This window comes from Leptonychotes weddellii, chromosome 15 (genome assembly GCF_054177405.1).
Source record: "Leptonychotes weddellii isolate Sample4059 chromosome 15, ASM5417740v2, whole genome shotgun sequence".
Taxonomy (NCBI): Eukaryota; Metazoa; Chordata; class Mammalia; order Carnivora; family Phocidae; genus Leptonychotes; species Leptonychotes weddellii.
Window position 1 is genome coordinate 41,451,894 of NC_138383.1, and position 20,083 is coordinate 41,471,976.

The following is a 20,083-nucleotide window of genomic DNA, read 5'->3' on the forward strand; positions in this document are numbered from 1 at the left end:
CTGTGTGTGCAGAGGTCCTTGTGGAGGAGCGAGCTCCCTGTTCCTAGGGGTGTGCAAGCAGACGCAGGGATTGAAGCACTGGGTAAGATCAGACTAGATGCCTCCTGTGGCCCGTCAAGGCCGGAGATAGGCTCTGGATTCCAGAAACCCAAGAAGAGGGCTCGAGGAGCTCCCTGAGCGACGAGGGAGGCCCAGCCTGCACCGCCTGGTCACCTGCTGCATACATTAGGCAGGCGTCAATATCATGGCCCTTTTACAGGGCAGGGGACGGGGGCTCTGAGAGCTGCGTGCACGGGTGGAGTCTGGGCTCACGCCGCTCTCCCAGTGTCGCGAGGGGAAGGCCTAGCCTGTGTCCTTGGAGGGCTGGCGGCCTGCAGACAAGGCTGGGGCCTGGAGGAGGGCCAGGCCCTGTGCACTCGGCTCCGCGGTCAGGCTGGACCAACAGGCCCCAGATGATTACGGGGCCTATTCCTCCTGGCAACTTGAGGCCCGCGAAGAATTAGGAGAGAAATGTCAGCGTTAACCAGAGATGCCAAGTTCAGCCCCAGGGTGTGGGGGGAGACTTGGGTGCAGGGCCCAGGTCCTCTGGTCCCACCCAGGAAGCCCCACCCCATGGCTCCGGGAGCCCCCAGTTCTCTGCAATTCCTCCCCGCTCAGCGGGAGAGAGGGAGCATGAGCTTGGGGTGGGGCAGACCTGTGCCTCCAGGACAAGTCACCCAGCCTCAGCCGGCAAACGGGGGTGACCCCGGCCCCTGTGGTCTTGAGACAGCAGTGCTAGGCAGGGCCCCAGAGCAGGTGCACGCCACAAGTCCGCGGTCCCGCCGGGCCTGGCCCTTCCCTCCCTCTGCAGGTCAAGCATTGCTAGCAAATCTGGGGAAGCACACAAGCCCTCCCTCTTTCCTCAGCCACAGCGCCTTCCCAAGCCCACCTCATGGCAGCCTTCAGGGCCGTGCACGTTCCCATCCAGACGCAGGCCCGTCAGAGGCCCGAGGGGGTTGCGGTGTGACCACATTTGGACTTTTCTGATAACAGATCACTCCACAAAGACGATCTGTCTCCAAGGCCAGCTTCTCTAGGCTGGACCTGGTGGCCTGGGGTTCAGAGATCATGAGTGTCATGGCCCAGCTTTCTGCGAATGCGGTCATGCCCCAGGGGGCACCAGCCGGTGATGCTCCTCCCTCACTCGGTCCCTCAGAGCCCGCTGCTTTGGGCGCCCATGCTTGTTCTGACCACAGGGCCTTTGCATTTGCCATTCCAACTGCCTGGAATCCTCCAGTTTGCTCCCTCTGAGATCTCATTTGGGTCTCAGCTCAAATAGCACCTCCTCAGAGGGTCCCCGATCACCACGGCTAATGCGGCTCCCAGCCCTACCAGGTACTTTCATGTGGCTTTTAAATTTTCGGCATATTTTTCACTCTCTGATCATTTACCCGGGTGGCAGCTCACAGAGGCTGGGAGCTCCTTGGCATGTGGGGGTGTTGGGCCGCTGGGTGGTATGATGATACCTCTACCCTGAGCCTGGGCTGGCTCCCCAAAGGAAAGGGACAGAAGAAGGGGTACTGGGGCAGGGGTGAGGCCGGCAGCACAGGAAGCCCAAACATCCGGGCAAGTCCCTTGCCTGCCGTGTGTGGATGGCGGTGCCCAGCTCAGGGCTGACAGGCTTCAGCGAGAAGGAGGGCCACACCAGCCTGGCCTAGAGCCCTCAGGGGAATGCCCTACCCCCGCAGCCCCAAACTCCCTCCCCTTGCCCCCTCCCCCCGGCCAGACAGAGAGCCGGAGGGGATGCCAGGGTCAGGGTGCCTTTATTGGTGGGTTAGGACGTACTGGGGGCTGCAGGGCAGGGGGGCTCAGTGGCCAGACGACAGCATGTCCAGGGCCCCCAAGGCAGAGGTTTCCAAGGCACTGGAGTGGCCCTCGCCGGGCGCCAACACCGAGCGGCGGCCGGGGCCCGTCTCCCCGCTGCAGGGCTTGGCACTCGGGGCAGGCCGGAGGCGACAGACGCTCCGCGACGTGGCCGAAGGCCCGGTCAGCTCCTCTTGTGGGACGGGGAGGCTTTCTGCTGGTAGATCTGCGTGGTGAAGGGCCTGCGGACAGGGAGAGAGGCTCCGGTCAGCAGGGCTCGGGAGGGATGCCACCGCCCCAGGCCTGCCCCCCGCCGGAGCGTGGTCGGAGGGGGTGTCCGCAGGGGGGCAGGAGGCCCAGGCTCCCTCAGCACCAGCTGCCCGGCCCCCCAGGCCCCACTGGGCCTGCTCGAAGCTTCCCGTGGGCCGCTCGGGCGGTGATGGGCAGTCGGGCCCCGCTCGGCGGGCGCGGTCCTCGTGTGTGACAGGTGTCTACTCACTCCTCGTACAGGATGGCGACCATGTAGACGAGGGCCACAACCGCGGTCAGCAGCAGGCCGGTGGGGCTGGCGTGCCTGTGGGGAAGATGCTCTCAGGTCCCGAGCCCGGCCTTCTCTCTCGGACCACGGCCCCCGCCGTCCGGGTCCTGACCCTCTGGCCGCTCGCTGACCGCCTATCCGGGCTGGCTCAGTCCTCAAAGGGGGGCCCACACTCCCTTTCCCATGTCCCCGGCTCCCCGGTTCGGGACACCGTGCGGATGAATCGGGAAGGAAAGAATGGCCTCTCAGAACCACCCGAGTGGCCAAGCAGATTTTTTTCTGCACAAGGAGGATGTTCCAGTGGACCTGCCCTCCACCGACAGTGTCCTCAGGCTGTTTTCTAGAAATGGGTCCAGTGCCCCGAAAGGTATGTGGAGTGTCCAGTGGGCCCTTCGTGGGCTCCCTGCTGGAAGAGCCTGGGGGCACCTGCTGTCCAGCTGGTCCCATGTTTTCTAGTCCCCTCGGATCCCCGAGGCTCCACAGGGGCTGGGCTGCGGCATTTGGATGGCCGGGAGAAGACAGAAACTGGTTCATGGGGACACACAGCATCCAGGAGCCTCAGGCTGGGGGCCCCAGGACATGTGTGCACCATGAGGCGACCCTCTGCCCTGTCCACGCTCCTTGGCCCAGGACCTCACACTGTCCCTTTGTTTGGGCACCCCAGCAGGGAGACCGAAGGCCCCTCCCCTATTCTGTGGACCCTGTTCGGAATCATCCTCTGGGGGCAGCGTGGGCTGTCTGCCCTTCGCCACGGCCAGGTAGGAGATGCCAACACCAAACAGAGACCCTTCTGGGGCTGAAATGAAATCTGCCCTCCTAGAGCTTTACTCACTGACCCTGGTTTGGTTTTCTAGAGTGAGCAGAGCGTCCCCACTCACGAGTCAGGCACCCCAGGAGCTGGGGAGGAGGCAGGCAGCAGGCTGGACCACCACATCTGGCGGCAGCCCGCTCAGGAGGATGGGGCCAGGGCTCTGTAGCCACAGTGTCGCTAAGACTGACCCCTGGGATGCCCCCACACCGGGCCCTGGCCCGGGAGGCGAGCTGGTACCCCCTCTCCATTCCATGCACATGAAACCTCCGCCCTTTCCAAGTGCTAACCCTAGACCCTAGCCCTTGACACGCTAACAACCCGGTGTGGAAAGGATCATCTCCTTCTGCAGATGGGGAGACCCACATGCCTGGCCCTGAGCCCGAGGTGGCATCAGGGCTGGTCCTAGGGAACTGGCTGTGCACCCTGGGGGACGGGGTGTCCCACTGGGGCTAGGGACCTGGGAAGGTGAGACCTGGATGGAGCAGGAGGCCCCGGTGCCTCGTGCCCCCAGGAATCCTGCGGCCCAGGCCCACCAGGGCTCCAGCACACCCGCTTGCTCCGGGAAGCCGCATCCGCGGGGCCCCTGGTGGAAGACAGCGTCTTGCAGCCCAGGTAACAGCCCATCTCTGACAAGCTCTCAGCGCCGGGCCGCGTCCTGAGCCACAGAGGAGGCCCTCTCTCATCACCGTGTGGCTGATGGCCTCCTGAGGGGGCCTCTGGGAGCCCAGGCCTCCCTAGGATCTCATGTTTCTGAGAGCCATGGCCTGACAGCTCCGAGGCGGAGATCACATCTCACTCTGAGCACAGAGGAGGCACCTGTATATGGGGGATGGGGAGCCAAGGGTCAGGGAGGGCTTCCTGGAGGAGGGGACACTCCAGTTGGGTTTGGAAAGACCAAATTGGGGTGGGAATGGCAGAGAACAATGGGTGTGCTGGCAGGGGTGGGGAAAGGAGGTCAGCAGGAAGAATCAAGAAGCTGCAGGGTGGGCCCTGGGGAGATGCTCTGTGGAGTGGGTCAATCTAGGGGCATGGAACCTTCCCCCTGGGATCCCACTGCCCAAGTCCAGGCGAGGGGACTGTCTGGTCTGCAAGTGGGACTGGGGCAGGGGGAGAGGTCCCGGCCAGACCCATAGATCCCCCTCTAGCTCCTTGCACTCAAAGCCCAGTGCTCCGATCTGGGCTGCCCCGAAAGGTGGGGGTTTCCAGGAAACAGCTCACTCCTGACATTCCACCATTAGAGATTCATTCCTTTATGTCCTATAACCTTCCTGGAGTCTGGGAGCACCTGTAACATCCTAGGCACGTGGTTTCAAGTATTCAATAAAAGCGAACACTTCCTACAGAAAAACTTCCAATGGAAGGAGCCCTAACATGCAAAATGGACAAACAGGAAGCGCTCTGGAGGGGCGCATGGCTTGAACCCCAGAGCCCACAGCGCTCCCTAGGCCGGCTCCTCGCCTGAGGTCTCTGGACAGTGTGAGCCCTAGAGGCGCTGGGGGCCTACGAGCCCTCATGTTCTAGTACACGATGGGCAGCTTACGGTCTGTAGGCCCGGAATGGTTTTTACATTTTTAAGTGGTTTAAAAAAAAAAAAATGAATAGAGTATGACATGACACATGCAAAGTATATGAAATTCAAACTTCCGCATCCATGAATGATGCGGTGCCGGCTCCGGCCACAGCCTCTCCTTTACCCACCGTGTCACGGCTGCTCGGGAGCTGCAGACCTCCGCCTGCAGCCTGTGAGCCTCGCCCGTCCGGCCCTTCAAGAGGAAGTTCGCTAACGCCCTGGTCTAGATGTGCCTTGTTTCCCGGGAGAACAAAGTCCCCAGGAACGCCTCGGCCCCACAGGTGGCAGAAGGCTGCCCCCGCCTCCCCAGGCGGCAGCCCGAGGGGCAGGCCCGATACTCACATGACAGCCCAGCCCAGGTAATTGGCCGTGCTACCCCAGTACATGGGATTGTCCAGGACGTTGAATGGGAACGTGGTCACCCTGGCCTCCTTGAGGATCCCGAAGTAGTCGCCTGTGGACGAGGAGAGGGAGGACTGGGGGCTCACAGCCTGGCCACACAGTTCCTGAGGGAGGCTCCCCGGGGGGCGGGGCGGGACACCTCGAGATCTGCCCTCCAGGAGGCTCCAGGCCAGCCAGGGAGCTGGTTTTACCACATCAAGGGACACGCTGGGCGCTGGGCCCACTCAGGCCACAGGCATGCAGACGCCTCAGAGGGCCTTCCCACCCACCATATGCTCCTTTCCTCTGCCTTTGCACATGCTGTTCCCTCTGTTCGGGATGTTTGTCCCTGCTCTCCGTCCAGCCAGCAGCTTTCCTCCTTTGGCATTTCTCCCTTAGCTCACGTCACCTCCTGCAAGAGACCCTTCCACTATTGAAAGCAGGCCTGTTGGGACGCCTGGGTGGCTCAGTCGTTAAGCGTCTGCCTTTGGCTCAGGTCATGGTCCCAGGGTCCTGGGATCGAGCCCCGCGTCGGGCTCCCTGCTCGGCGGGAAGCCTGCTTCTCCCTCTCCCACCGCCCCCGCCCCCCCGGCTGTGTTCCCTCTCTCGCTGTCTCTGTCAAATACATAAAATGTTTTAAAAAAAAAAACAAAGAAAGAAAGCAGGCCTGCCTGCTCCCCACTATTTCTGCCCCCAGATCCTTCCTTCTCACCCAACATGTGGCCTGGGTGAGTGCCTCCCCCTGCCAACCCCCGGGGGGAAACGAGGGGGCCTGTTCTGCTCCTCCGCCCTGGACCACCCAACCCAGGAGGTCAGCCCTGGGATTACGGCCCTGGCCCCGCGACCAGCCCCGAGCAGCTGGTCACAGTGGACAGTGTGACCGTCAGACGGCAGACCCCAGACAGGCCCGTCATCCAGCCCTCCAAAACGTGGCATGGGCCCCCAGGCATCCCGCATGGCCACGGACTCCATGCTGCTCACTGAAGGGCGCCGGCGCATCCTGCCAGCCTGCTCTCCCCAGAAATGCCTCAGAGCTTCATCCGAGGCAGAAGTAGGGCAGCCACGGGAGGGAGGAGTCCGTTGTCTGGAGACAAAGGGTGCGGGGGCCACAGGAGCCGCCGGGGGTGGGGGGCTGCGGAAGGCTTTCTTCCCAGGAGGCAGGAAAGGGGCTGTGGGCCTGGAGGCGGATGGCACAGAAACCCGCTTTGGGGCTGACTCACACGAGGGGCGCGGCCGCCGTGCCCTACATCCAGAGCCCCGCGGCCTTTGTCGGCCACTTCTCCTGCGGGGTGCTAGGCTGTGGTGCCTGGGATTTTTCTGGTTTCTTCCCACCAGCCGCCCACCCTGACTGGCTCCCCGCCACGGCCCTGACCCCCCACAGCGGCCCCTTCCCAGCTCTCTGCCCACATCTATGCCCACCTGCGGGCTGCTGGGCTACTCTCCCTGGTCTTCAGAGGACCCGAAGAGGACAGGACAGTGCCCCTCCTCCCTCCGTGGCCCTGGGCCCCCGGCTCTGCGCGACAGACACCTGATCCGCCCTCATCCCCGCCCCTCCCTCACGACCCCACCAGTGCAGCCTCCTCATTGCTGGGACATCTTTCCAAGCCCTCCTATGGCCCTCACCTCCCCAGGAGTGAGGCCTCGGGCCCCTGCATGGCCTTCAGGGACATGTGTGATGTGGCCCCCACCTGACCTCCAGCCCTGGCCGGACCGGCCCCCCGCCCACCGGCCCACCTGCCCGCCATCCTGCCCTGGAGCTTGCTGTTTGCTCCCGGGCCCACCCCAGTGCCCTGTTCCCACCTGGCAGACCCAGGAGCTCCCAACGTCTCTTCCCACCTTCCCACCCGCTGCCCCTCTCTGAGCCTCGGGCATCCTAAAGCTCCGGCCTGAGCACGAGGCGCAAGCCGCCTGGGGGCCCCGCTGCTGCAGGTGGGTGACAGGCCCAGCTCAGGCCCCCCGCACACGCCGCTCCCGCGTGTCTCCTCTGCCTGTGAACACGGCGCCTTCCGAGCTCCCGGCTCCCTCTGCAGCCTGCAGTACCCCAGGCCCCAAGCGACTGTGGACAGAGAGGCCCCCAGGCAGACAGGGAGGGCTCCGGGGACTGCCCTGGGCGCTGGAGGAAACCGAGACCAGGTCTGCGAAGCTGGCTGGGGGCTGAGAGCGGTGAGGACCCAGGAGCCCCTGATCCAGCCCATCAGAGGCGTGGGCACCTCCCACGTAACCTGCCTGCTGGGCTCCTTCTGTGGGCTGCCTCCTCCTTTCTGTCCCTGTCCCCAAGACTGCCTTGCTTTTGCAGCCTCCCCCAGCTGCGCTCCTTCTTGGGCTTCCAAGTTGCTAGAAGTTGCTGATGTCATGAGGACCTGAGCCATAGGCAGTGGGGAACGCAGAGCAGGGACAGCATCTTCCCCCCCCACCAACCCAATCCAGACCCGCACCAGACCCGCACCAGCCCTGGCTTGTGGCCCAAGTGCAGCAAATGGCAATCCCACTGGCCTGGCAGCCAAGCGGCTGGATGAGACACAGGCAAGCCCGTCTTCCCAGGCTAACCACGGACAGGCAGAGGCCTGGAGAACGAAAGTGCCCGGAGCCTCAGACTTAGGGGCAGAGCAACGAGCCAGCCGGGTCCCCCAGCGCTCCCCACGAAGATGTCACAGATGGCAGGGCAGGCAGGCAGCCCCTGCTCCCGCCTGGACCCAGAGTGCATCTGCTCGTGGCCCCCCAGCCCTTGGGGTCTTACCTAGGAAGGTCCCAGTGAAGCCCAGTGCGAAGAAGCTGGAGAGCACAAACGTGCTGCCCACTCCCAGGAGCACGAGGCCCATGCGGTAGGCCGTGGGGTTATCCAGGCTCTCCATCTTGGGCTGGCTCAGCATGGCCTGTGTGAAGCTGGCGGGGGGGGGGGGGTGTCAGACGATCATTGCCATGGACAGGGGCTGCCCTACCCTCCCCCTTCCCACCCTCTGTCCCCCGGGGGACCCCCAGAACAGCCCGTCCAGGGGTCTCAAACTCAGTGTCAACTGGGGCCAGGCAGGCGGTGCCAACGAGCGAAGTTGGCTGCCGGTGGGGTGCAGGGGACCTGGAGGGCACGGCCCTGCCTGAGGGGAGCTGCCCTGCAGTGCCAGCCCCCCAGTGCCACCAGGGAAGTGACCGCAATGAGGGGCCTGGGCCCTGCTAACGTTTTTGGTTTTCGAGAAGCCAGACATCAGGACTTGTATTTAAAATCCCCTAATGATTAGAAACAGGCAAGAAGGACAACCACGTTAGACTTCGCGTGGCCGTGGGCCAGATCCAGCCCAGGGGCCACCAGTTTGCAAACTCTGATTCCTGTCCAGTTAGCAACTGGGACTTCACAGGAAAATGTGGCTCCAAAAGGAACAGATGCATGCCCCTGGCTGCGCCCGTGCGCCCCTGCACTTGGCATATGCTGCACGTGCTGGTGGCATCCCAGGCCCCTGGCGGATGCAGTGCCCCCCGGAAGCCTGGGGCATGCCCACCCCTTCCACGGCCTCCATGGTCCCTGCGCTGGGCTGGCCACATCCTAGGTGGCCCCTCAGAGGCTCCCTATGTCTTCCCCAACCTCCAAAATGGCCCCAGCAAGCTCCTTTTGGGGCCAAGCCATCGAAGGCCTTGTTAACCAGCAAGTGACAAAAGCAGGGTGAGCATGCTCGTGGGTTTGGAGGTTCAGGTTCTCCGAGTGGCTACCGAAGATGGGAAGGCATGCTGCTGGCGGGGGGGGGGGGCAAAGCGGCTGGGCTCGTGGTAACGCACAGGAGCATGTTCGGGCTCTGCCTCGCTAGTGGGGAGCTGGTACTGCTGGGAGGGACACGCTCAAAGGAGAGGATGTGTGTGGGAGCAAGTGCATGCGTGTACCACAAACACACTTGCCATTTCCCCACGATCGTAACACTCAGAAGAGACATGGAGCTCTTCTGTCTCGCACAGGACAACTGCTTGCACTCACTCTGTACCAGGTTCGTCTTAGCAGGGCAGCTCACTGTCTACCTACCCACCCGCACAGCCATCTGCCTGTCTAGCCTCTATCCATCCACTCTTCCATCCATCCGCCTACCCATCCATGAGTCTATCCTTTATCCATCTATCACCCATCCATTAGCCTATCTTCTGTCCACCCATCCACCCATCCCTCCACCATCTCCCCCCTCCCCATCCATGAGTCTATCCTCCATCCATCCTTCCATCCATCCATCCATCCACCCATCCTTCCATCATCCACCCATCCATCAGTCTATCCTCTATCTATCCATCCATCCATCCACCCATCCATCTATCCTCTGTCCATCTATCCATCCATCCATCCACCTACCCACCCATTAGTCTATCCCCTGTGTATCCATCACTCATCATTCCATCCATCAACCTATCAATCTACCCACCTACCCATCCATCCATCCACCCATCCATCTATCCTCTGTCCATCTATCCATCCATCCATACACCTACCCACCCATTAGTCTATCCCCTATGTATCCATCCTTCCACTCATCATTCCATCCATCAACCTATCAATCTATCCACCTACCCGTCCATCCATGCATCCATCCACCCATGTATCCATCCATCAGCTATCCTATATCCATCCATCCATCCATCACAAAGTACCTCTATTTGCAAGGCTCTTTCAAGCAGAACAAATTCACCATCCTCACTCATTCATTCCATTGGCAAATTCAAATTGTTGTAAGGCTATCCTAATACTGAGCTAAAACCCACCTCCCCGGAACGTTCTTCTCCAACTACTTTTAGCTCTGGGAGAACAGAGGCTGCTTCTCCTTCCCTCAAGTATCTCCCCAGCATCTGGCACACACCAGACAGGATGGGTTATAGTACATATTCATCAACTGGAGGAAAAGCAGCGCCCCCACATCCACTGCCTTACCCTCGGCCTGTGGGCAGAGGCCAGCACGGTGACCTGTCCAGCAGCAGCACATGTCAAGGTACACCCAGCCACCGGTCAGGCTGCCCACACCCCCAGCTCTCCGCCCACCACTGACCTCCTTCAGCCTTCCTGCGGCCCGGGCTCAGGGACACCCTGCAGATCCAGGCTGAGCTGCTGGGATGGGCTCAGGGTCATGCACACCCTGCCGTTGTACCTGCCCACACCCACACCCATGCCCCACCCCTCTATGCCCTCACCTGACTTTCTGGTAAACCACCGGCCCTCACGCACGGGGCAGCCCCGTGACCCAGGCACACCTTCAACCCTGCAGACCCAGCAGCTCAGGCCCCAGAGCAGGCGGCTTCAGCACTCGGCCGGGGCACCCTCCCCACCTCTACTGTCTGTAGTAGGGTGCAGGCCCTGGCAAGGCCGGCTGCCCCACCCAGAGCGGGGCTCACCTGCAGGCCCCTGGCTCCTTGGCAACCGCGGCACAAGGGACCACCCAGCAGAGAGAGAACGTGTATAGGGGGTGGGCGGGGGTGATGCTCGGGCCTCCGTGCTCTTGTGCACTGGGGAACCCACCCCCTGCCTGGCTCTTGGGCTCTACCTCCCTCAACATAGCTCTGGGACCTGCTCCTCCCTGCCTGGGCCGACCCCTGGCCCCCAAATCTAGGGAAATGAGGCACGGTGGGCACCCTCTGGCCAGCACAGCATACCCACCTGCCTCGAGTGCTCTGGGGGGCCCCTCAGGGCGGCCCACTGAAAGGCCTCCTGGCAGAAGAGCAGCATGGATGTTCAAACAGACATGGGTGCCCGGAGCCTTGGTTTCTGCCTCTGTGTGACAGTGACGGTAGCCCACGTGGCCCTGTGCGGAGCCGTGGCCAATGGCTGTGCCCACTCCGGTAAGCACGGAACACGTCAGGCTCTGCCTGTGGGGCTTGCGCACAGCGGGAAGGACAGAGGTGTGCAGGCAGGGTGACACCGTGTGGTGGAGCACCGCTCGCAACACGACGGCCACACGGGGCGGGGGCCCAGAAGGCCACCGCCAGGCTTAAGCTGGGATCCGATGAAGACATTCCCCAGGAGAAGGGGCTGGGCAGGGAGAGCATTCCAGAAAGAGGAAGAGCCCTGGCAGAGGCTGGGGACAGAGCCCAGCACAGGAGGCCGGGGCGCAAGCAGCCTGCGGCAGAGCCCTCGCCCTGGGGTCGTTGGCCCCGTGCGTGTGCGTGTGCGTGTGTGCCTGTGTGCACACGCGCGTGCACGCTGAGTGGGAAGTCACTGCTGCGGGGGCGCAGAGCGGGAGAGCGTCCAGCGCCCGGGGCCGGGGCGCTGAGCCCAGCCACAGCCCCGACGGGACCAGATCCGGGGTCAGAGAGCAGCCGGCCTCCGTGGCACGCTCCTCTGCCAGAATTCTCTCCCATCATCCAAGAAGTAGGCAAGTTGCCCGACGCTGAGTGCGCACGGCATGGCGGCAGATGAAAATGGGAAAGGTCTCGCTCTGACCTCTGGCGTGCAGGAAACAGCTTCCCAGGGGGACAGGCTTGCAGTGAAAGCCATCTGGTTGGAAGCAGATGGAGATTCCTTAGAAAGGGTGGATCTAGGGCCAGTGATGGCAAGGAGAAGGCCCTGAAGTGTGGAGGACGGCCCCAGACTCGACCCGGGCCTCCATCCACCTGTGACTCCTTTTCTATGCCTTCGCCAATGGGAAGAGAGGAAGGGAGAGACCGAGGGGAAGCACTTTCCCACTGGCCACAAAGCCCGATGGGGCTGCTGTCTGGGGTCAGCAGAGAAGGCAGGCCAGGCCCTTCCCGGGGGTTCTGTTCCGACGCCCTGTGCACCGCCTGGCCCCACAGGCGTCAGGGTTCCTGGAATGGCAGGGCCCGGCCCCAATCAGGTGATCTGTGGTGTTCTAGCTCCTCCATTAAGCCAGGAAGGCACAGTCCATTCCCCACGGAAAATTAATGGAGGGATGAGTGGCTCTGTGAGCCACGCTCCCCATAATAGAATGAAGTAATAGGAGGCAATTTCCTTTGGAAAGATTCCGCACTGGGGGTGGGCGTGGAGAGACTCATCCATTTGTCTCGAGTTCTATTTTTAAAACTGGGATTGAGCTTTCGGTCACCAGTATGACTTGAGGCTGTCTGCGCTCTGCTCCCCTGAAATCCGGGAACCCAGGGTGGAGGGGAGGAGAGGATGTTACAGCCACACCTGAGCCAGGCACCCGGCTCAGCCACGCGTGGTGCCCACAGCCCCACGTGGCACCCACAGCCCCACGACAGGCCTGTTCCCGGGTCTGTCTGCAACGGACCGGCACTGATAAACCTCAGTCCTTCAAAGGCGTCCTCACCAGGTCATCCAGGCGAACCTGAGCAGTGATTCACTTGAGATTCTACCTCTCAGGCTTAGGTTAGCTCACGCCTCATGGTTCAACCCAACTAGGCAAAACTATCCATGAACATGGGCCTCCAGTGGGCTGACTTATTTTTTCCTAATCCATATTAAAATAGACCTATATGTCCTAAAACGGAACAAAACAAAAATATTCACCTATGTGACCCCCTACAAAATCGTCACCCAGTGAGAATTTAGGGCTAGGATGCTGTACATTGAATGAACGCATCACCTTTTCAAAGTGTTTCCAAAACCCATCACAGCCAAGAGAGGGTCCGTCCCTTCCCCAAGGCAAAGCCCTGATGCCCGCAGGACCTGCAGAGTTAAGGCTGACCCCACCCGTGCTTCCTGCTCCCTCCGCCTGGATCTCCCTCCCACTGTGGGGCAGGCAGACCTCTGTGGGGCTCCAGAGCCCAGGCCCGCAGAATCCCTCCCCCTGGGTGTGGGCTGCCCTGCGAACACAGGTGAGGGCATTTCCAGATGTAATTACAGCTCATCGAAAAGGAGATTTACAGTGGCCAGGTGGGGATGGACTGGAGGAACCTTTCAAAGAGGGTCTGGGGGCCAGAGAGAAGTCAGAGAGCCTTTCTCCCGCTGGCCTAGAAGCCGAGCCCCACGCTGTGGGGAGGACCACGTGCCTCGGAGCGCTGCAGACACTGGGAGCGAAGGGCATACAGTGACGAGGATCAGAGTCCTCCCACACTCCTCGAGCCTGGGGGAGCCCACCCCCACCCCGTTTTCTGGCCGGGCTCTCACCGCCCCTTCCGACAGCCCTCCTCGGCAGTGATCCGCCCGGTTTGCTGGCTCCTTGGTGCGGCCACTGGCCCATCAAGGCCTGTCCTGACCTCACCCTGTGACAGTCCCCGCGGGGCCCTGGATGCAGCAATGACTGGCACACAGATGACACCGGGACAGAGAGCCACACGTGCGGACGCCCCAGCCACGTGGCGGGTCCACGCACGGAGGGCGCCTGCGCCCAGGCAACTAGTACCCGGAGGGGCAGAAGGTTTGCCCCCCTCGCTGCGGCCACAGCCCCGTTTCTGCTGAAGGTGTACCCCAGCCTGAGCGCGGAGGCCGCCTGCTCCTGTGTGCCCGCCCCCATACCTGCATGCCCCCCGTTTCCACACGACCCCGGGCACTGCTGCAGTGAGCTGGAACACAGCTCCACTGAGTGACTGACCGATGCAGCAGAGGCTCCCCAGTGCCCTGTGCATCTCCGTACATCTGTCCTGAGGCCGCTGTCCCCCCGACGGGAGGATGGGGGGCGGGGCTCTGCCTGGCTGTCCACACTGTGCCATGCTGGCTCCAGGCCACCAGGCTCCCCCCACCCACCCCGGGAGACTGGCTCTGCAGCGGATGCAGCGATCAGGGAGGGGGCTTCAACAGATGCTCCCCCCTCCCCCGGGGCCCCTCAGGCCTCCCTCTCCGTGCTCCACAGCCAGAGCAAACACGTATGTGCTGATGGCCTCCAGATAAGGAGCCTACGCATCCTGTTGGCGGCCCCCAGACCACCTCTGGTTGCCTGGCTGGTGCAGACGAGCCAACACGGACGCCTGTCCCTGTCCCTTCCCCTTTGTACCGGCCGCGACCGCGGGCCCCTGTCTTCATGCCTGGCAGACCTGCTGCCCAGCGCTCTCCTGACACCCCTGCCCAGGGCTTGAACAGGCACATGATCTGCGCTCCATTCAGTTGTCTGCACGGCCCACCACCCCAACTGCTGCCCCCCACCCACCACGGAAGTTGTGGCTTACAGAGAGAGAACAGACACACTGGAAATGTCCAGAACAGGCAAATCCATAGGGACAGAAAGCAAATTCGGATTTTCCAGTGCCCAGGGATGGGGGCGGGGGTAGCATGTGCTTAATGGATACAGGGTTTTCGTCTGGGGTAAAAAAGTTCTGGAATTAGACACAAGGGGCTGCACAACATTACAAGTGTTCTAAATGTCACTGATCCATTTTAGAGAAATGGCTAAATGGTGAATTTCCTGTTATGTATATTTTACCACAAAAGAAAAAGAAAACACACCTCTAGGAATCAAATGAAGGCATGTATGAGAAAGGCTGCTCGGGGAAAATATGAGGCAGGGGGAGGAGGCAGAAGACTACAGGCAGTAGGTCTTGCCAGTTGGTCTGGCAAGACTGGTCTTGCCAGGATTCTCACAAGCCCTTCTAGAAGCCGCACCCACCCACCCTCACTCAATGCAGCAGAGGGAAGGACAAGTGAGAGAAGGCCGGGGGAGGAGGGAAAGTGCCTGCTGATCGGGAAGGTGAGCAAAGACAACAGTCCTGCCTGCGAGCATCTTCCCTCTCGCCCCAGAAACTTCCTGGGGTGGCTGGTCCAACCCGGAGAAAAGTCATGGGCCGGAAGGCAGACACCAGGCCAGGCCAACACCAAGAGCAGCAAGCCGGGGAGGAGGAAGAGCGGAGGAGCTACCAGCTATAAGAAGCTGGGCATGGGGGTCTTCTTCCCAGCTCTCCCCAGGCCCCGGATGCAAGAATGAGCCAGGGAGCTCCCCCGTCAGGGGACCAGGGACCTGGGGCCCTCTGGCGTTTTGCCTCCTGCCGGCATCCTGTGCAGGAGAAGTGCCTAATCCAGGCAGAGGGGCCCCTCCTTTACCCACTTGCTACTGGCTCCCGAGGGGAGCATGGAGGTCTGACCATGTCACCGCCCCATCCAGGTTGCTATAAAATGTCGCCCGAGGCAGGGCCGCGTCTGCTCAGCCCGGGATCCCCTGCATGGCCACACGCTCGGTGAGGAGCTGGTCAGTGAGGATGGACGACCCCTCCTGGGAGAGCACCAGGGACCCCTGCTCCATTTCAGGCAGGAGACCAAGAGAGCCCAAGTGACCTGCTCCAGGCCCGCCCATCGGGAGCAGAGCTGAGGCTGCCCAGGGCACCTGCCCCTTCCCCAGGCTGCTCTGACTCACACTCCCTCCCAGGGTCCTGGACGGCATCCACCAGGGGGACCTGGATATCCGAAGGCAGCAATGGGACTTTCCTTTCATGGAGACTAGGGGCTGGCAAACCACAGCCTGTGGCCAAATCTGGCCCTGCCGACTGTTCTAGTAAATTCCGTTTTATTGGAATTGAGGCACGTGCATTTCTTTACGCGCTGACATGCTGTCTCCGGGAGCCACAACAGAGATTATGTGGCCCTCAGAGTCAAAAATACTTACTATCCGGCCCTTACAGAAAAGGTTTACTGACAGAAAAGGTTTTACTGACCCGATATGGAAGATCATAAAATTATGCATCTAGATGAGCTAGGAGGGACCTCAGTCACCAACTAGCCCAGGGGTTGACAAACTATTTCTCCAAAGGCCAGAAAATAAATATTTTCAGCTTTGAAGGCTGAGAGGCAAAACCTGGGATATCATGTAGAGGCTCACAGAACCATTTAAAACGTAACCATTTGTACAACTCAACGATGACAAACAAACAACCTGATGAAAAATGAGCAAAGGACTTGAATAGACATTTCTCAAAGGAAGATAGACAGATGGCCAATAAGCACATGAAAAGAAGTGCTCAGGGGAACGCAAATCAAAACAGTTCACACCCTTGAGGATGGCCATTATCAAAAAATAATAACATGAGCCTGGGTGGCTCAGTTGGTTGAGGATCTGACTCTTGATTTCGGCTCAGGTCATGAACTCAGGGCCATGGGATGGAGCCCCTTGTCGAGCCCCTCGTCGAGCTCCGTGCTGAGCGTGGAGCCGGCTTGGGATTCTCTCTCTCCTTCTCCCTCTGCCCCTCCCCACCCTCCAAAAAAAAAAAGTAACAGCAAGCCCTGGCAAGGATGTAGAGAAACAGGAGGCTGCGGGCACCAGGTGGGAAGGTAAAATGGTACAGCGGCTGCGGGAAACAGTACGGCAGTTCCCCAAACAGTTACATGCAGAATTACAGAAGGACATTCTTTACAAAAAAAATTCAAAGTGCTTTTATTTTTTACCCATTTTATAGAGATATAATTGACATAGAACTTTGGGTGGGTTTAAGGCATACGATGTGATGACTTGATGTACGTATATATTATAAAATGATTACAATAAGGTTGACTAGCGTGCATCACCTCACACACTCAACGTGTGTGTGTGTGTGTGTGTGTGTGTGCGTGTGGTGAGAAATTCTAAGATCTCCTCTCTCGGCAACTTTCAAGTATACAAGACGGGATTAACTATAGTCCCCAAGCTGTGCATTAGATTCCCCAGAACTTATTCGCCTTCTAACTGGAAGTTTGTGCCCTCTGACCAGCATCTCCCTGTTTCCCGCACCACCCTCCCCGCCCCCCCACCCCCCGCAGGCCCTGGCAACCACAAATCTACTCTCTGTTTCTATTAGTTGGACTTTTTTTTTTTTTAGTTGGACTTTTTTTAGATCCCACATATAAGTGGCATCATACAGGATTAGTCCTTGTGTCTAGCTTACTTCACTTAGCATTATGAAGCAAGTTCTGACATGCGCTCCAACAGGGATGAGCCCTGACGACATTACGCTAAATGAAATAAGCCAGACGCAAAAGAACAAACACCGTGTAATTCCACTTATACGAGGTTCTAGCGTAGCTCATGAGACATAAAAAGGCAGGTGGCTAGCAGGGTTGGGCCTTGGGGGTACAGTTTGCCAGCCCCCGAGGAGTTCAACACCCAGCTGGGAGACAGAACAGAGACGGTAAGGGATTCATTCATTCATTCATTCATTCCAGAGGGGCAGAATGTCTGCAGGCCCTGTGGGCAAAGGCTCCTTAGGGAAGAAAACAAAGGGAAAAGAATCCCTTGAGCCGGAAAGGAGCTAACAGGGCTGGGCTGCAGGCCAGGCGGGGGCTGGGGAAGAAGGAAGGAGGCCGGTGGGGTGTGCCGGCCAGCTGAGTTTTCAGAGTCATTGAGGGAGGGACCCCACGGGGTGGGAGAGGAAGGCTAGCGCTCAGCACAGGGGGCCCAAAGGTGCCCAGCAGCCAAGCCGGAATGTGGGCCTCTTAGCCAGAGCAGACACGAAGGGCCTGGCTGCTAGGAGGGCCCCTTCCTCCACACCCCTGTGCCTCCCTGTCCCTTCCCTCAGCTTTGGCACCCCTCCAAGCGGGAACCCGAAGTGATGATTTCTCTCAGCCGCACGGTGAGGGAGGTTAGCTCAGGAGGGCAGAGTAGCCCCCTGCAAGTTGAAAACCTCACCTGGTACATGCATTCACTGTCCTGGCTCTGAGAGCCTCGTGGCGCCTTCTTTCCTACCATATGCCAGGTGTGGCCTGACCCCACAGGCCACCCCCGCCCAACCCGTGCCCCTCCAGGCCGGGGAAACCGGAGGATCACAGGGGTGCATGAGCGAGGGAAGGAGGTCGCCCCCCCCCCCACTTCATAGGAGCCCTTTGGTCAGGGCCAAGAGTGGCAGGGTCCAGAAACAAAAGGATAAGAGAGTGGTGCATGCACACGTGAGTCTCCACACAGTGGGATGGACCCAGGTCCCCTGCTCGGAGATAGCCTCTGCCCCGTTCTGCTAAGCGAGCCCCGCCCCGTGCCCCGCTCACAAAAGGGACGGAAGTGTGTACAGGGCTTAAGTGCAGATAGCCTCCCAGAGGACACCAAGAAACGGGTAACCGAGGTCCCAGGGGTGAGGGCAGACCAGGCCCAGGGAGGGGAGGGCGGCGCCGAGAGCCCCCCTGTGCCGGCCCTGCCAGGAGGGGCTTTTTCTGGGGCGCAGCTGAGGACCCTGAGGCTGGGAAGACACAGCGGGCCCGGCGGGCCTCGGTGGGCAGGACAGGCACAGGCCTGTGTGGGCCAGCCCCTCTCTCCCCCAGCATCCGGGGCAGCCACCGCCCCGAGGGAGAGCACAGCGGGAGGGAAGGCCAGGTCCCCCTCCTGGGGCCACAAGGACTCCTCTACCAACAGGGATCTGATGGCCCAGAGAGGGAAGGGTTACTCGCCATGGCATGAAGCCGCGGAGAGCAGACTTCCCCGGGTGCAGACCCAGGGCTCCCCGCATCTTGCTGGACCGCCTAATACTGGCAGCAGCGGCCGTCCCTCCGGACACCGCAGATGCCTACGATGAACACAGACTTTATCCGGCCAGGCGGCCTGGGGGTGCTTACCAGTGGGAGCGCAGAATGTTCAGGAGCAAAATGACAGCGCCCAGGGAGTAGCAGGCCAGGTAGGGGGATCGGAAGGCCCTGCTCAGCTTGCGGGTTTTCTGTTCCCATCTCGCAACCTAAACAGCGCGGAAGAGAGAAGAAGGCAACATAAGATGTTCGCTGGGGAGAATGCAGGGGCGACGTGGAAGTGGGGGTGGGGCAGGTCCCCATTCCAGGCAGGGAGAGTCAGACAGAGCAGCTGTATGTGGATCTCGGTCCAGCCCCGCAGGGATTTCCGCACCTCTAGTCCTGTCCGGGTGGACCGAGAGGTCCTTCTGGAAGCACGTCCCGCCGGACACTAGCCCCAATGGCCACACCGGACCCCGAGGATGCAGAGGAGAAGCTGCTGGAGAAGACAGGGGCTGCCAAGGGGAGAGCACAGACCCAGGACCTACATCCCTCCTGCAGGGTGCTCTCACCCCCGGGGGAGGGGGAGGCCACGAAGGGGCAACGCGCACCCTCACCCCTGCTTCCCCAGCGCCCCCCTGCCTCCCAGGCACAGACTTCCAAGTTTTTAATTTTAGCCACAGAATCCTTATTTCCGTTTTTCACCCTAATCATATCTAGACTTTCAACCGTCAACAGCTCACAGCGGAGCATAGTGAACAGAAGGCTCTGTTTGTCTCCACCGGCCCAGCTTCCTGACGCGCGCAACAGCCATGCTGGGCTCCCGCTGCACCTGCTGGCGGAGGCTGGGGAGCGGGGTGGGGGGGTGCAAAAAGGCAAATACACAGCCGGGGGTGCTGGAGGGGAGGCGGCTGGGAGTCAAAGTGGCCGCCCTCTGGTCATGGGAGCAGGACACCCACCTGGGCCCTGAACATGAACATATGTGTCTGTGTGTAATATACGGAGGGTCTCCAAGGCCCCAGCCGGCCCTCTTTGGTCCTGGAATTATGGCAGGACGACGAGGTCCCGGGGGCCACTGGGGCCGGTATCTCCACTCCGGCCCCAGCCATTAGTCTGCCTGCTGCCCATCTCCACTTGCCCAGCGAACCTGCCCTTCCCCAGCACTTCAGCAGTGTCAGGTGCCTGGCAGCTCCGGGTCCACCTGTGATTCGGCCCAAGGCCACCGACTCTCTGACTCTCTCCCTGGGGGAGGCGGCTCCCGGGCCTGTCCTCAGATTCCCTGGGTGGTAGAGGGTACAGGCTGGAGTTTACGGGAAGGAGGCGAGTGCGGTGGTTCCTGAGTCTTCCCCGCAATTGCAGATCTGTGGTTGATACCGCCCACTGCTCAATTCTCCCGGAAGGTAAACAAGCCCTTTGTCCGGCTCCAGGCAGGCGGCCTCTGCTGACCCCATGGGAAGCTCAGGCCTCACTCAGAAAAGGAGGGTTGAGCATTCAAGGGGCTCCGAATGCCCCACCCGGGGGCCTGCAGGTGGCCCGGTGGGAGGCAGGGCCACAGACTGCACGCTTCTCATGGCCAGGCCAATTCGAGGTTTTCGAAAAACGTTTAGGAATAAAATTCAGAGTGTTTTTCCGTTGCGCAACCATCACCAGGGTCTAATTCCAGAACACTTCCATCACCCCCCACCG

At 60.7% G+C, this 20,083-nt stretch overlaps 2 protein-coding genes across 7 annotated transcripts in view; one reads left to right on the top strand and one right to left on the bottom strand.

The window, feature by feature from the left end:
- Positions 1-20,083, top strand: part of MPRIP (myosin phosphatase Rho interacting protein) — a 574,668-nt gene that overhangs the window by 383,079 nt on the left and 171,506 nt on the right. The window lies entirely within an intron of this gene.
- Positions 1,784-20,083, bottom strand: part of PEMT (phosphatidylethanolamine N-methyltransferase) — a 98,127-nt gene continuing 79,827 nt past the window's right edge. For all 6 annotated transcript variants that reach the window (XM_081805584.1, XM_081805585.1, XM_081805586.1 and 3 more), the window contains 5 exons: positions 18,512-18,627; positions 7,880-8,025; positions 5,104-5,215; positions 2,342-2,416; positions 1,784-2,084 (listed from right to left, as the gene is read on the bottom strand). In XM_081805584.1, coding sequence (XP_081661710.1) covers positions 2,027-2,084; positions 2,342-2,416; positions 5,104-5,215; positions 7,880-8,025; positions 18,512-18,627 — 507 coding nt within the window. In that variant the 3' untranslated portion in view covers positions 1,784-2,026. The remainder of the gene's footprint in view (positions 2,085-2,341; positions 2,417-5,103; positions 5,216-7,879; positions 8,026-18,511; positions 18,628-20,083) is intronic.